Source organism: Columba livia, chromosome 15 (genome assembly GCF_036013475.1).
Source record: "Columba livia isolate bColLiv1 breed racing homer chromosome 15, bColLiv1.pat.W.v2, whole genome shotgun sequence".
Taxonomy (NCBI): Eukaryota; Metazoa; Chordata; class Aves; order Columbiformes; family Columbidae; genus Columba; species Columba livia.
The window spans coordinates 17,074,188-17,090,855 of NC_088616.1; the positions used below are offsets into that span (position 1 = coordinate 17,074,188).

At 48.5% G+C, this 16,668-nt stretch overlaps 2 protein-coding genes across 3 annotated transcripts in view; one reads left to right on the forward strand and one right to left on the reverse strand.

Annotated features, from left to right (window-relative positions):
- The first annotated feature begins 3 nt into the window (after positions 1 to 3).
- TMEM130 (transmembrane protein 130) lies at positions 4 to 10,691 on the forward strand. The gene is made up of 8 exons (XM_065031597.1): positions 4 to 606; positions 3,644 to 3,934; positions 4,498 to 4,666; positions 5,204 to 5,373; positions 6,018 to 6,102; positions 8,213 to 8,415; positions 9,261 to 9,373; positions 10,112 to 10,691. The coding sequence occupies exons 1-8, from the start codon at positions 159 to 161 to the stop codon at positions 10,286 to 10,288; spliced, it is 1,656 nt and encodes a 551-aa protein (XP_064887669.1). The 5' UTR covers positions 4 to 158; the 3' UTR covers positions 10,289 to 10,691.
- Positions 7,549 to 16,668, reverse strand: part of NPTX2 (neuronal pentraxin 2) — a 92,014-nt gene continuing 82,894 nt past the window's right edge. Inside the window, exons 5-7 of one of the 2 annotated variants that reach the window (XM_065031598.1) lie at positions 13,535 to 13,638; positions 7,724 to 7,837; positions 7,549 to 7,576 (exon numbers count right to left, since the gene is read on the reverse strand). In XM_065031598.1, coding sequence (XP_064887670.1) covers positions 7,564 to 7,576; positions 7,724 to 7,837; positions 13,535 to 13,638 — 231 coding nt within the window. In that variant the 3' untranslated portion in view covers positions 7,549 to 7,563. Of the gene's footprint in view, positions 7,577 to 7,723; positions 7,838 to 13,333; positions 13,398 to 13,534; positions 13,639 to 16,668 lie in introns of those variants that run through there. The other variant, XM_065031600.1, reaches the window with a different exon arrangement.

The following is a 16,668-nucleotide window of genomic DNA, read 5'->3' on the forward strand; positions in this document are numbered from 1 at the left end:
GCGGCCTGGCGGCGCCCGGGAGAGCGGCGAGGAGCGGCTCCGCCGCGCCGGGGAATCGGGAGCAAAGCCGGTAGAGGGGGCTCATCCCTCAAAAAAAACCAAAACACACCACAGGAGTAAGAACAGGCTTCGAATAAGTACTTTAAAATAAAATTTAAATGAGAAAAAAGAAAAGGAAAGCATTGCGTTGGTGCGAGCCGCACCGAACCGACATCCCGGCTCTTCCCCAAACGCCCCGCGCTCCGCGGCTGGGCAGCGTTTGTGCTTGGTACTTATTATCCTCTTCAATCCCCGCGGTTCTGCAGCAGCCCGTTACGTTGGCAACACAACCGCAGGAACGTCCCCCGGGAGCGGCTGGTTGGGCGCTGCCGCGGGGGAGCGTCCCGGGGGCCGGGCGGACGTGCCGCAGTCCCGCGGGCGGGCTCGGGGGCAGCGCCGGCCCAGCGCAGCGAGAGCCGGCCCAGCCCCGGCCCAGCCCCGGCCCCCGCCCTGGCCCCGGCCCGGCGGTACCTGCCCGTGCCCCCGCGCCGAGCATGCTGCCGCTGACCTGCCCGCTGCCGCTGACCTGCCTGCTGCTGCTGCTCGGCCGCGCCGCCCCGCTGGCAGGTAAGGGGCCCCGGTGTGCGCCGTCACCGCCGCGGCGGGGGTGCGGGCGGCTGCGGCGGGCGAGGGGCAGCTCTCAGCCCTGAGCGGCTTGACTTGTGGGGACGGTGGGAGTGCCCTGCCGGGACCTGCGAGCCGTGACAGGGGATGGAGACGGCTCGGGCACCGTCCCGCCTCCCAGGCTCCATTCTCGGGCGCTGCGACCTTGTCGCTGGCAGGGAAGCTGGGGCATCCCGCGGAGCCAGGGCTCTGCTTCGCACTTCTAGCCAGAAAGCCGCAGTTCCGCTTCCTCCGCTGGCCCGGTGCAGTGGCTCACAAGGCACCCAGGCAGCCCCTGTCCCTCGCTACGGCACCCTCCCTGTGCTGCACTCTGCAAAGAGAGGTCGGAAAGGCAGAAGAAATCCTATAATTGGATTAAATGCTTATAAACATCTCATAAATATCTTCGGTATATTATAAATATCTCAAGGGTGGGTGTCAAGAGGATGGGACCAGACTCTTTTCAGTGGTGCCCATCAATAGGATGAGGAGCAATGGGCACAGACAGAAGCACAGCAGGTTCCATCTAAACATGGGAGAAACTTCTTTACTTTGGGGGAGCCAGAGCTCTAGAACAGGCTTCCCGGAGAGATTGCGAAGTTTTCTTCTCTGGAGACGTTGAAAACGCACCTGGACGCATCACCTACTCCAGGTGAACCTGCTAAAGCAGGTGGGTTGGACCTGATGATCTCCAGAGGTCCCTTCCAACCCCAACCATTTTGTGATTCTGTGAAATGTCTTGCTCCTCCAGTGACTCGCTGTGTGACCTTGGGTTAGCCACTTAATCTCTAACTGCTGCAGCTATTGGGCTTCCATATGGCCCTGTTTGGAAAGCACCGAGATAACCTCCAAGGAGAAGTGCTAGATAAGCGTGAGGTAGCTGGCTGTATTTTTCCCCAAGTTCTCCTGAAACAAAGTGGAGCATAGCCTGAATCTTCTACAGACCCGAAACCTCTCTGTGACAGATTATATCAAATCACAAGCATTTCTCTACTAACTCGGAAGTCTGAACTCAGGGCCATTCCTTCTGCTGTGAAACAGGAACAGTGAAGTTTTTGCTCAGACAGTAACGTTACAGTTATTTCTCACAGTCCTTTTACATCCCGATTTGCTCAGCACCTCTGATTTGTTGAATTAATTGCAGGCACGAAGTAGATGCTTCGAGTTCTCCTTCCACCCCTTCCCAAGCCGGTGGGTGCAGGAAAGGCAGCAGAGGGGTGAGCTGAGCCCAGCGCTCCCTCCACAGGACAGGTCATGGATGAGTGAGAAATGCAGTTTATTAAGCTCCGAGATTCAGGTTAGCAATCTGGTGGCTGCTGGAAGAGAGGAGAAGGAAGGTCACCGGCATGAGAAGCTGCGCAGCTCTGCTGCTGTGCCCAGCGCTGCCCCGCTGCTCCCGCGCAGAGCGCTGGGGCAGGGGGGGAACGTGCTCCACGTGGGAGCACACAACCAGATCCTGTTGCCAGCTCTTCCCCAGTTCACAGCTTTCAGCAGTTACTGCCTTTCCTTTGGATTTGGGTTTGTTTGTTTTTAACATATGCAGGTCATTTAATCTTGTTGCGCTGTTATTTTTTGGAAAAATTGAATGTGTGCTTTCCATAAAACCCACCCTCATTCTCAGTCTGCCTGTTGCAGTGGTTGTAAGAGCTGAAGTGAGTAGCTTCTGTAAACAGGCAGGGAAGATAACGGTGAGCGATCCGAGCAGCAGGGACGGTTCAGTGTCACAGGCCCTGCACTTCTCATGCCTTGCTGTCTCATAGAATCACAGAATGGTTTGGGTAGGAAGGGACCTTCAAATGCCATCTAGTCCAACCCTCTGCAATAAGCCGGGACATCTTCAACCAGATCAGGTTGCTCAGAGCCCTGTCCAGTCTGGCCTTGAATGTCTCCAGGGATGGGGCATCCACCACCTCTCTGGGCAACCTGGGCCAGTGTTTCACCACCCTCACTGTAAAAATTTCTCTCTTCTATCTAGTCTGAATCCACCCTTTTCTGGCTTAAAAGCATTACTTCTTGTCTTACTGCAACAAGGCCTCCTAAAATGTCTGCCTCCATCTTTCTTATAAGTAATGAAAGGGTGCAACAGGGTCTCCCCAGAGCCTTCTCCAGGCTGAACAACCCCACTCTCTCAGCCTGTCCTCACAGGAATAGTGTTCCATCCCTCTGATCATTCTTGTGGCCTCCTGTGGCCCTTCCCCAACAGCTCCATGTCTTTCCTGTACTGAGGACCCCACAGCTGGAGGCAGGACTCCAGGTGGGGTCTCACCAGAGTGGAGCAGAGGGGCAGAATCACCTCCCTTGACCTGCTGGCCAAGCTCCTTTTGATGTCACCCAAGATACGATTTGCCTTCTGGGCTGCAAGCACACATTGCCGGCTCAGTCCAGTTTTCCATCCCCCAGTACCCGCAAGTCCATCTCTGCAGGGCTGCTCCCAACCTCTTAATCCCCAGCCTGTATTCATACCGGGGCTGCCCTGACCCAGGTGCAGGACCTTGCACTTGGCCTTGTTGAACCTCATAAGGTTCACGTGGACCCACTTCTCCAGCTTGGCCAGGCCCCGCTGGATGGCAACTGCTCTGCCACTAGAGCACGGTACAAGTGTCATTTACACTGGGATTTTTGGTCCTTTCCAGCAGCTGGCAGTTCAGACTGTGTTAGCTCACCAGTGACACAACCTGCAGCTAGTGCCCAGCTCTGCCTGCGAAACCTCACCCAGGCTTTTGTGAGGTTCTAGTCTGAAGCTCTCTTCTACTATTAACATTTCTAGGACCCAGTCTAACATGTTGTTTAATGCTACTTGTTTAAACTCATATATAGATGCAACAGTTTCTGTTCCAGGTTTTTGAATGGTAGAAGAAAAAAGGTGGTAGAGCCTCGGTGGGGATGTCATTGTGAGTCACATAACAGGAGCCGACCAGTTAAAATGTGGAAATAAAAAAATACAAAATGCAATACAATCAGGTTTGTTCATTTTGTTCTGTTTTCCTTCTGATTTCCACAGGGGAGTATGGTCTGGAAATAACCAACAATGGTCCCATCACAACGGGAGCTCAAGCTACTGTTCATGCCAGCCTAAGAATGAAGAATGACAGCGTCCCATCAGATTTGTATCACTTTAACTGGATTTATGCTCCTCTGATTCTGATCCAGAAATCCGAGCAGCAGTTTAACTCCGTGATTAAAGTGACCGGTGAATTTCCTGGGACTTTTCCTGTATCTGTCTGGGTGACTCATAGAAACTGTTGGTTATGTCAGCCAGTTGCTAGAAATGTCACCGTGCTTCAGATTACAGGTAAAATGGCTTTATGACTTCTGCGTCTTCAGGAATTCAGTATACACCTAGACACTTGCTGCCTTTGCGTCAGAAAAATGAAAGCCAGGCCTCAGTGTGGCTTTTGCCACCAGGTTGATTTGTGTGGCGCTTTGCTTGGAGGTGGTTTGGCTGGCACTGTACTCAGTGGGCCGTGCTGTAGCCTACCTGCACCCAGGAGCCAAGCATGATCCTGCCCATGCTCTCCTGCCTCTGTCACTTAGAGAAACTGAACTAGAAAGCAGATGCGTCAGCAGCTGCAGTTGACACACCAGCATTGTCCAGTGATGCCCAGACTCCTGAAACAATGCTGCTTGTACTGCTTCCCAGCGTTTTGGTGCTAAGGTTAGGGTGACCGGCAGCAGTGATCACTTACCGATGTTCCCTGTTGCATGACAGAGCAAAAGCTCAGGCCACCAGCACAACAGGGCCGTTACATTTTCTTTTAAAGTTCTGACTGAGTGCACTGAAATAGGAGGAGAAGTCATGTCTGCATTTCCAAATATTGCTAAATGCTACATTTTTTCCACCTTACTATTTCACAGAATTTGTCACAGGGAATCTGACCATTGCCCAGATAGAAGACAGTAGACTTACCACGCGTGGCTCCAGTTCCTCCGCGGGGGCTGTGACCCGGATTTCCTTCTGTCTTCACGACCCAAGTCATTTCTTCAAGGCAGCATCATTTGTCTACAACTGGGATTTCGGAGATGGGTAGGTGTGGTTACTTTATTTACTTTAACAAATATTCAGGATGGCTCCGATTCAGACACTCATCTAGAGGAAAATCCTGATCGAGTCACAGGACGAAGCACACACCTTTGTGAGCTGCTACACTCAGCTTAGCAGCCTGGTGAATTACGGAAACCTTGGCACAAGCCACTGTGCACTCACAAAAAGGTGATGTTTTAAAGACCTACATTTCTTCTTCAAGTCCATGCGTAGGTGTATTACTGTGTGTGCAATGAGCTGAACTGAATGAACTGGCAAAACTAATTTATTGTAAGTTGTTATTTCAAAATGTCATTATTTCATAATTTACCCCGGGTCTTATCCTGGTTGTAGTTGTGTTGGTAGTGCCACAGACATTAATGCTCATTGTCATGGACATAAAGCAGAATTAGAATCACAGCCGACTGTAGCATTGTGCATAAAGAAAATACATCAGAGCTTGTTCCATTTAAAATCAGGAATACACAAGGACTCAGTAAAAGGCAATTTTGACTCTAAATCTCTTCGTGTTGCACACAGAGTTTACCAGATCACCAAGGAGCCCTTTGTCTACTATAACTGCTCTACCCCGGGGAACCGCACGGTGCACCTGAAAGTCATCGCCGAATGGGAGCAGATGGGAAGCGTCATACATGAAAGAGAAACGGTGCAGAAAACCGGTGACTTTACCACTGCTCTGGAGCTGTCTGGTAATTATAGAACATTTTGCGTACTCAAAACGGAACTTGCTGTATATGTACAGATAGAATCCAGCCTTCGTGTGACAGTACAACCTCAGTATTGCTTTGCACACAAGAACTAGTCAACGTTCTTCAATGAAAAGTTTCCATTACAAAGTGGACTTTGCACTGTTCTCATACAGGAATAATGGGAGTAAATATTACATATAAAATCTTCTGGTCCTTTTTCATTTACCAAAAGTTTAACTGTCTTTTGTAAAAGTCTCACACTTAAAACTTACAATAAAATGTTTAGTGTAACTTAGAGGGGATTTGTTTAATTAATGCCAGCTATCACTAAAAAATAAATTAGTTAAAATAAGCATCAGGAAAGTCTCAGTGGTTTGGTCAGCTTCAGGAGTAAATAAACACATAAATAAGACTGTAATTTATTAATAAAGTAGTTGATTATATATTAAAAAGAAATCACAAAACATTCAGAAAACTTACAACTCTACCGGTAGGTTTCCTTTTGGGTATGAAGTGAGTATTACTATCTGTGCAACTGATGGACCTAAAATGGGCAAAGGGTATTAAACCAAAGCTTGACTGGCAAAGCAGCGGATTTGCAGTGTACCCGTGGAGCGTGACCTGCTCTTCTTGTTCCCTCTCAGATGCTGTGAGAAGCGTTAACGTAGTGGGCTCCAGAGAGACCCACGTCATGGAAAACTTGAGTTTGTCTCTGCACATCAACGGCACGTAAGTAGCAAACACAACTTCTTTCTCCAAAAAACATTGTCTATTTAAGTGGTTTTCCCCCACTGTTTCCTTAAACTAGCCAGCTGCACCCCACAGAACTGCTTCTTAAAGCAGAAACAAAAGCTCCTTTGAACAAAATGCTGTTGAATATTGTGTTTTCCTGACGTGAAATACCATGAACTCCAAGAGCCTGGAAGAGCCCACACCTTTACAGCAAAGCAGAATCCTCATACGTGAAGCAAATCTTCATTTTAGATCTCTGTAAAGAGAATGCTAAAAGATAAAGAGCCAGAGGAAGAGAGTGGGGGAAAAAATCAGTTTAAAACTTCCCTTTCCGTTTTTCTCCTTGGCCAGTCTCCCCACCATTGAACTGTACCCGGAGTCCTGTGCCATAGCAGCCTGGACTGGCAAATGGGAGCGATGGGCTTAGGGAATAACTCTGGCGAAGTTCAGCTTGCCACAGGATGACTGAGACAGAGACGCTCCATGCAGTGAGGATTACAGGCATACAGGAGAGTCAGGAGCACCTTGATCTTAGCACCAGCTCTCTCAAGCTGCCACATTTAGAGCAGACCAGAGTTTGTTGTATGGCAGAAGCATTTGAAATACCATTGAAACACTCAGGAAAGCTCCTTCACCACAAGACCTCCATGACCATAGAAGTCATTTATTCTTCAGAAGAGTAACCCTTTCGTGTTCTGCTACTGGGAAATGTTTAGGTTAATGCCAGATTAATAAAAAAAGGAGAAAAGAGCAGGGCTGTTGGTAGGGATGCAGCACCCAGCACAGGGCCGTTGGTAGGGATGCAGCACCCAGCACAGGGCCGTTGGTAGGGATGCAGCACCCTGCACAGGGCTGTTGGTAGGGATGCAGCACCCAGCACAGGGCCGTTGGTAGGGATGCAGCACCCCGCACAGGGCCGTTGGTAGGGATGCAGCACCCCGCACAGGGCCGTTGGTAGGGATGCAGCATCCAGCACAGGGCCGTTGGTAGGGATGCAGCACCCCGCACAGAGCCATTTGCCAAAGGCACTAATGGTCCAAACAGACAGAGCAGCAGAGTTTGCGTTCAGAAGTGAACAGTCCATTGGCAGCAGGGGAAACTGGAGCTGTGGAGGTGGTGTACCAGGAAATATGAACAGCCAGAACCGTTCTGGGCAAACCCGAGATCCTGAAAGCAGGCTTGGACTTAGGATGGACAATGTTTGCCAGGCCACCCCTCCCAGCCACAGGACTGGGACTCATGCAATGGGAGTTTGTGATAGAGAAGCAATGACAATGGCTGGAGTGATGGGTTATCAAAAACAAAGCTAGAAAATGAGCTAAACACATATACGTGCTGCTTTTTAGCAGAGAAGGTCCTAAAGAGATAAGGAACAAAATACTAATAAGATGTGATAAAAAAAGCTCTACCTGTTGTCAGAACCAAAGTCCATAGTGCCTAAGGTGAGTCCAGGAAGAATCAGAACAAGGCCCTGAAAATGTAAATAAAAGGCACAAAGCAGACATGGTGAGAAGACAGATAGTCACAAAGTGGAGTGCACCTAGATTGCTTGACAGCAGATAAAAACCTCTTTGTTATTGTAAGGGAGTAAGTGCTGTGATCCCTGCGATTTATTTACCTTTTCCAGCCACTAGTCCACTGTATCATCTTACATTCTTCCCTGTTTTGCTTGTGGGTTTTTTTGATGAGAAAAGTCTTGGGTGTTCTCCAGTAGCACGGACAGTGGTTTCTTCTGTGTGAGAAGAACAAAGGAGAAACAACCTATGCTCTCTTGGAAGTGCAGAAAGAAAAGATGCCTTTTCTCTGTCCTGGAGGAGGACCGCAGCGTTTGCTGCACAGTGGCCTGCCTGTGGCCCACACAGGTGTCTGGCTCTCCTCAGCAGCTGGCTGCTATACAAGCACCACAGAGAGCTTTTTGAATCCACAAATGCTACAAAACAAACAATTGTGCAGTTAATTACATCGCTATTTGTATTTAGGTTAACTTCATTATTTTCAAATTATTATGCTATTTTCAGCAAGTGATTCATCAGCTCTTTGCTGAAATTTTTGCAAAGTTTTCACTGTTTTTTGGGGTTTTTTTTAATTTTTGCTCTCACAATTCCAGCCCTCCACTGGCCCTGTGCTGGCTGATAAAAGCCGAGTGCATCCCCCTGGACGGGGAGAAATGCCATCTCGTGGTGGTGAACGGCTCCTGCTACAATCTCAGCCATACGTTCAGCTACGCGGGGCAGTATTGCCTCAGCGTCCGAGTGGAGAACGGCGTGACCATGCTGCAGACCTACCACCCGATCCGAGTGTGGCCGGCAGGTGAGGAGCAGCTCGTCTGAGCAGCGTGGGCATCCCCGCCGCTCAGGGACAGTTATGGATTAACCAGCCTGCAGATGAGGTTTCTGGAAACTGGAATAGATCTCTAAAAGCACAGGAAGAAGAGAGAGGAGAGGCTGTAATGTGCCTACTGTAAGCTCTGAGCGCCCTGCATCCTGCTGGATCCTCAGTCTCCAGAGCATCTTGAAGCGAATGAGTTTCCTGGGAAGGCTGAGTTACTTAAATTACATATTTTTCAGTTGAAATAGTCTGGCTCTTGTAGTTAGAGACGATAACTAGGAAAATACATACATCTGCAACACTCCCCTAATTAAGCAGTCTCAACTCTTATTTTTGTTCATTTTAGTTATGATTTTTTTAAGATCTTTTCTAGGCCCCCATTTCATCAGAAGTTCCCGTCCCCGCAGCCGGGTCCCGCTGGCTGTCCCTGCGTGCTCACACGTCCCTCTGCGGGCCCTGGGGACGCTGAGGAAGCCGAGTGGCCGGTGGCCCAGTGAGCAGGGCACAGCCAGGCTGGGAGCAGGACGGTCACACATCTCACTGTACAGACACCCTGGGCCGTCAGGGCTCACATAAGTAACTGAGCGGGGTTTTTTATGCTGTTCAAGGGAAAAGAGGGGTAAAAAGGGAAAGACCCTCACAACCCCATATTCCCACTTCTGAGATTTCAGAAAGACATGATCTGGGCTGAAAAATTGATTCCCTGTTACACACATGTCCCTTATTCTAAAAATACAAACACATCTAAAACCTAATTTCCTTCTCACCATCACCTCTTCTCAGCGTATTGTATCACTCCAGGAATGTGCCCTTGTGCTCTGTCCTAGGGATCCGCCCGGCTCTCTTCGTCCTGCTCTGCATTGCTGCGGTTTCAGTCGTACTGGGGCTGGTGCTGTACACAACCTTTCGAAGTACCACACAACAGAAAGATCTCGTGGAGGTATTCGCTTTCTCTTACTTTGAGCTGGGATAGTAATGAGATACCTTTCAGCCACGTCCCTTCTTTAATCCCCAGACAAACAGAGCGGGGGGAGCATTTCCCTGGTGTATCTGATACGGTCCATGGAAAAATCTGAACAGCGCAGGCAAACACTTGAAGCAACACTCATGCTCTGGCTTGTTGTGGAGAACTATAACTATAACTCAAGTTGCCAGGGCTACCATGGGCTGCTTGTTAACATTCCCAAGCAGGTGCTTGCACTGAAATATCACTCCAGAGGATCTGCCTTGGAGTGCTTACATGAAAGAAAGGGGGACAGTGAGAGGGGATACAGGACAGTAACAAAGAGTGCGTGTGTTACCCAAAGCAGCTCGAAATTGTCACTGGACCCTACTATGTGACCTTTATCTCCCCAGGACTCTCCATTTCTGGTGTAGCTTTCACTTGCTGTGTTATTTTATTTGTAATAAGCATGAGCTCCTAAATCAAAAGGAGCTTTCATGGCCCTTGGAAAGCACCTCATATGCTTTACACCATGGCACAATGTGAATAATAGACCTGTAAGAGACTGCCCGTGAGCCGCGTGTGCACAGGTGTAAACCGGCAGGCTGCTTGAAGCTGGTGACCGACTGAAACTGGTTGGGGACCAAGTGCCAGTTCTGGCCCAAAGTATTCCTGCTGGACTCACTCGATCCAGTAGGACCTGAATTAAAACTGATCTCTTTGCTCTTTTTCCAGGTAGCTGACTTTGACTTTTCTCCACTGTCTGACAGAAACCTGTCTCCTCATTCGGAGTCAGGCTGTGGCCAAATATGCTGCAGATCATGTTTCCTTCAGTCATCTCAAGAAGCCGCCAGAGAGAGTCATGAACTTCTACTTTCTTTTTACAAGCCAGTCAAAACGTACACGGTGTGAGGAACACAATTGCACCTTGGTTACACGAACCGCCACCTTCTCACTCACCGCGTTAGAAGCCCCATGCTACATGAATGGTTTGGGTTTGCCCATGCAATGAGGTTAAACACCTTTAGTCCAGCACCTGGGCGTTTCATTCACTGAACTGGAAGAGAACAAGCCCTGAAACACAGTCGAAGTATCTTTCTATTTTTAAATTATACGGGTGTATACATTTAGAGCTGTAAATGCAGCATTTTATTCTTATGAAAGTTGGTTTTATGTGCAGATTTGCTAACCTCACTACCTCTTGTAATTTCTCTGTTCCTTCTGCTGTCTGTTTTAAAGAAGAAAATGTTTAAGACACACATACCTCTCTTTCCTGTGTTAAAGCAGTATTATTGGAAATGGAATTCACCCAAAATGCTGTTGCATGTGTATTTCTTCTAAAAGGGAACTGACATGTCCAGGCTGAGCTGTGTTCCAACTGTCAGAAGATACACCTGTGGTGTGTGGGAAGGAAGGGATCCCCTGGTGATTCTTTACACAGACGGTTCCCCCTAATCTAGATGAGCACTTCTGCCCAGCCCTTTGTTACCCTGGTAAGTGGAACCACAGGTTAGGTTGGAATGTGTGTCCCCTCAGCCTACAAAGACACGACACACGAAATATCACCAAGAAATGACACAATTTACTGTGGGGAGACAACACCACATGAACTGCAGTCAGGTCCTTGCCCTTAGTCCTCGACTTTCTGCGGGATAAAGCCTCATTCAGAACCAAACCTTCTGCTCCAGAAGCTTTGGGCCCTTTCCTGTCTCTGCTGCCCCTTGCTTGCTCCTCAGTTTGCTGTGTCCCTCTCTGCTCTATGGGAAGAGGGCACAGATAGAATAATTCCTCCCTGCCTCACTACGACATCTTGAGAATCACCCATCTCAGTGTAACCGTGTTGCACTTACCGGCCGAGTAGGAGACTGTTCCTCAGCGCTGGGTTTATGCCAGCAGGCCCCAAAGAAGCCGAGGAGCAAACAGCTGCCCTGAAATGTGAGCGCTTGGCCTCTGAAGATGATTTGTACACATCTTGCCCAGATTTACAGGCCAACGACACTTGTCGGTGTCCACGGGAGGTCAGTCTTGTGCCATGAAAACGGGGAGACCTGTGATTTCCAGCAGCCTCAGCCTCTATCCTGCCCCAAGAGAGAACCTGTCCAGCTCCTCGGTATTGACTATGATTTAGATGTCTGTTTTCATCTCCTTTTTTCCTTGCTAACATGTATCCAGTGGTCTGTTGCTGTATAAGCTCAGCAAACAACAAACAGACATGCTTTGAAAACATATTTTGGAAAGGATGGCAAACATAAGCAAGCATTTGTGATGTAAGTTCAGTGGCCAAAACCCTTCCTAGCTGCACATATTCGTTCGGATCAGCTTGCAAGCCTCAAACAATACCAAAAACAACACAAGGCAATGCAATGGCTGGTTTCTGTGGGTTTTGTGTGTGTGTGTGGTTCTTTGCTTCTGTAAATACCTCAGCAACAAAAGGGGGGCTAAGGAGACTGTCCACCCTGTCCACCCACTGGGGCATGCGGGGGAGGACACGGTGACGGAGGCCGAGGGAAAGGCCGAGGTACCCAATGCCTTCTTCGCCTCAGTCCTTAACAGTGAAACCAGTTGTGCTTCAAGTGCATGCACCCCTGAGCCAGCAGACGGGGACGGGGAGCAGAATGAAGCCCCAATAGACCGCCGTGCTCTCCCCAGTACACCCAAGCTGAAATACAGCTTGCCATGCCAAACCTGGCTAAAGTGGATATCAAACCCTCGTCAAAAACAAGAGGGACATGGAGCTAGTGATATGAAAGACAAGCCTAAGAAAATCCCCAGTTTCCTAATGACAAATCCAGAGCAAGTGTCCTTCAGAACAATATTGGCTCTTATTCTCGTCCTAAAATGAACAATGGATGGCAAAGGAGACAATGATTCAGAAGGGCAGAAAAGATCAAGTGCTGCAAAGTGGAAAGTCAACACTATCAAACAGTGGATTATTCAAGAGCAGATAGAAAAGAACAGAGGTTAGAAAGACATCTTTTGCAAAAAATAAGCACTGGTTAAAGGACGCTTAAAAGGGCCTGTCAAAAACCAAATTAACCAAGAAAATTTAAACAACCTTAACAAATTGAGGTATAAGTATGAGAAATATTCGCATTAACATGTTCCTGAATCCAATATGAAAGTGCTTCCTGCACAAAAGACTGATCTGTGGGTTCAATAAACGCCTCTGAAATTGAAGACAAAAGGTAATTGAGCAGTTCAGGATATAGCAAGGAGATTAGTGGGACGCAACAAGGATCAGCAGGAGGATTCATTCTGTTAACCTTAGAAATCAATGACCTGGAAAAAGGAACATTCAGCAAAACGATAGAACTCACTGATTCGAAACAGGAGCCCAGTGAGTGCAGAGCCAGAGAGCGATTGAGTTCAGGTGATAAGCAAGAGCGCGAGCAGATAAGAAGTTTATGCAATGAGAATTATTTACAAGGAAATACACTTGAGGACAAAAATGTTCTGGAAAGACATAGTATAAAAACACACGGTAAAACAACAGAACTTCTGCTGTTTTTAGTTTGTCATACACACAATGGTACCAGTTTGTGGAGCAGATGTAGGGACAAATTAGCCTTTTATCTTAAGAGCAGAGCATAAGGCTCAGTGGCTGAATGGGTCAAGGCTGAATTCTTCCATCTCTGGAAAGCAGATTACACAGCCCAAGCTGTGACACAGTTTGAATTCACAAGACCTCTATTGCATTTGCTGGCTGCTGTAGGAATGGAACTTGTTTCAGCAAGAGGAAGGTGAAGAACTTCGTATTTAAACACTCAGCACCATTATTAGACAATCAGCCAATACTCCACCTTGATTTTGGAGAGTCAGCGCCAGTTTCCGTGGAAATGGAAGTGCTCTCCTGCAGCTGTCACGATGAGTTTAGATCCCGAGGTCTGGGCTCTGAGCACACCGGGCACCACAAACGTGGAGCTTTAAATGGCAGCCACCGACGTGGGGAATGCAGAAGTTCCAAAACTTCTCTCAGCTCTGGATCTGCTCGTCCAGTGTGCCAATCCCTGCAGCAGCGTGCCTACGGAGGGCAGTGGCAGCACGCAGTGCGTTATATGCAACATCCCATAGCATAGCACAACACCTGACACAGCAGCAAATTGTGCTAGAGCACTGGTGAAAAAGCACCCCAACCAAATACATTTCTAATGCACTTACAGCAGTCCTGGGAGGCAGGGAAGCGATACTATCACCATTTGCAGGAGGCAAAAGGAGCCGTACAGAGATAGGGAGCTTGCTCGAGCACAGGCAGCTGTAGACACCTGCATAAAATTCAAGATTCAAAAGATTAAATAACCATGCAGACCATTGGCCCAATCTTGGTTCTTTTTGCAGTCCGTGGAGTGAAGTGAGCCCGACGTTCAGGTTGTCTTTCACATAAACCAACGTAAACATCGCGCCTACCTGCCGCAGCTGTAACAAGGAGCCTGTGCACGGCACGTGCGGCGCGGAGCTGCGGTTTGTGTGCTGCACAGCAGGTGTCTCCCAAAGCACGAGAACACTGCAGTGTGTTTCCATCCCCAGGCTCTCGGGTGGAGATGCTGCCAACACTCGCAGGGCATATTTTTGTGCACACCTCGCTGTGGCATCTAAGCTAAATGCACACCCAGATTCGATAGAAGATGCATGTTCTTCACAGCACAGCTACCGCCGTTGTGGGTGCCGCCCCAGGCAGCCGTGAGAAATGGCTCAGTGTGGATCACCCGCACAGGACGCCGGCCCCGCGCAGGGTGGGCCCTGGATGCCGATGGATGGGCGGACGGAGCATGTTGTGCAGGCAGCAACGCTCCTGGGACAGAGCTCTCTGTACTTTATTCAATGCACTCGACACGACAAAAGCCCGTTCCATGGTCTCTTACATCAGTGGAACACGGCATGAGTAGAAACTGGTGGGACGAGGCCCATTCGTGTGAGTGGAAGCAGCATCACATTCCATAAAGGAGAGCAACTGGCAAGTTTTAATCTACGATGACTTATCTTCAATTAAGAAAAATGAAGAAGAATGTAGCCCACAGTACAAAACACAACTGAGTGTAAATGCTTCTGGAAATCACCCGGAGATCCCTGTTGCTTCAGCGGAACGTCCCAGAAACAGGGAAGCAGAAGCAGCAACCAACAGGCACATTCAGGTTTACAGCTCTATACGCTCAGTCCTTCCTGGTGGTATAGATTAGGACTCTGTCATTTAAAGCATCTTTACAGCAACAACTTAGATACAAAATGAAAGCAGACCACAGCAATAAAAGCTTTCTTATCCCATTAACAGCATGTACTTAACAGGAAAAAAACCATGCTGCAGGTTTTTAATGTCTTTTCAATTTCCTATCCTTAATCTACTTTCACTGTCTTCAAAGGGCTTATTTTAATATTTTGAATTAAATAAATTAAAAAAAAAAAAAAGCTAAAAAATCCAAATGCTCTCGATAATTAAGTAGCAATGCCCTTACTTTCATTCATGCAATCTTGATAAATGGCAGTTCTCCCATACTAATTAACTTCAAGTCTAATGGATTTCTCTGGCTACCCTGAGCTATGTAACAAAACCACGTGTTCAGTTTGACAAAAACGAGCCAATAAAGAGAGCGGCCGCTGATTCTGGTTCAGCAAAGCACTGACACGTTCTGGTGTGAACGGGAGCGGCGGCGGAGGAGCCGTGGGGCGCCGGGGAGGTGAGCAGCCCGCTCGCCACGCACCCCGTCCCGGGTCCCAGGACGAGCACCGCGCCAGGGAGCCCCTGTCTGACGCAAAACCCATTTCTTGGCCCACCATCAGGTTTTCCCCACGTGCACTTCCCACCTGCAGTGAATCCTGAGCGTCCTCTGGGGTCACGGCACCCCCAGGGCAGCCTCCCGACGGGCAGCGTGCTCCCGGCCAGCGCGGGCCGGTGCCCGTGCAGGAGCCACAGAGGCAGCTGTGCCTGCCGAGCGCGTCCCGGCCGCTCTCAGAGCAGCTCCTGGGAAGCTCCATATTTGCATGTTAAAGTGTTCTGTTGCATTTACCGCTGAAGTAAGGTATTCCCATTGTTAAGTAATCTATACACTTGTGGAGTTGATCAAGGTCATAGAAGGTAAATTTGAATGAAAACATTGTGGGAAAACAGGAGAGCTGCTAAGCAAGGCAGCGGCAGCCCCGGTCCCGGGGAAGAGAGCTGGGTCGATATGGTGCCCTGAGCCGCCAGGGAGAGCCTTGGATTTTGGTCACAGCTTGAGTTTCGAATCGGAATATATTCCAGGTAGATCTACCTGTGATATTTTGAGTTCTTACTTGTGACTTTTTTCTTCTCCCCCTAACAGAAGGAGGACAGTAACGCTCTCCCCTGTCAAACCACTGCAAGATTTCACTTATGGATGAAATTATTCATACGCGGTAAGATGAGTGTGTCACATCACAGGCCACCTCCACCATTTCCCACAGAGACCTCACCAGGCAGGAGCTGCATTCTGACGTGTCCTTAAGACTGATCCAGGCCAGGCGGCTTGGATGGGAGGGGGAACTTTCAGAGACAAGTGGATGTACAAAGAGCCTTTATTTTAGTCAGGTTTTATTCTATATTTTCTGTTTGCTTCTCTCCTTCCCCTTGACTTGGTAATAAGTAGTGGGGGAAACCTGCTTGCAGACATGAAGTATAATTACAGGTAAAGTATTGTATTTAGTTCTGTAGCAACGACATCCTTTTTCGTAGTACAGCATGTGAAGAATCAGGTAAGCAGTGCATACATATTTTATGAACAGGAGGACCCTCCACTATTGCTAATGAAGTACAGAAAAAAAAGGCAGGATGCACAGTAGGGAAATATCATCCATTAAATGCCTCCCTGGGGATCAAATGACACTCAGAACTGAGAGACACTAACTGCCTCCTGCATTTCAGTTGGCACCAGCAGGACGCCTGTTTGTAAGGGTTTGTGCTGCCTGTTCTCTGCTCGTGTAAGGTGCCACATAAATATTTTCTGACCTTTGCAGTAGATAGTATCTTTTCTTTTTCTTCCTCCGCAGACCAGCAGCCTGATTTTACTCTTTAAAGCCATTGACCCTGCTAAGAACGAGCACAGGAGCAGCCTGTGAGCGTGCACAGGCCCACAAGGCCAGCGGGCCTGCCGGGCGCGTGTCCTGAACGCTTTCTGGTCAGGGCTCTAAATACATCACTCCTTACAAGACTGCCGTGGCTCTTTTTGTAGAAGCATACCTGCCTTTTACTAGATACCTATCAACCACCAAAGATCAGAATGCTTTTGAAATATGTCCCCTAAGAAAAGCAAAAACATAATAACTTAGGAATTCATTCATTTCCA

Excerpts from the sequence above, each read along its gene's own strand:
- TMEM130 (XM_065031597.1), top strand. The coding sequence starts at position 159 with ATGAGAAAAAAGAAAAGGAAAGCATTGCGTTGGTGCGAGCCGCACCGA. Across the intron at positions 5,374-6,017 it reads CACTGCTCTGGAGCTGTCTG|ATGCTGTGAGAAGCGTTAAC; the intron begins GTAATTATAGAA and ends GTTCCCTCTCAG. Across the intron at positions 9,374-10,111 it reads AACAGAAAGATCTCGTGGAG|GTAGCTGACTTTGACTTTTC; the intron begins GTATTCGCTTTC and ends CTCTTTTTCCAG.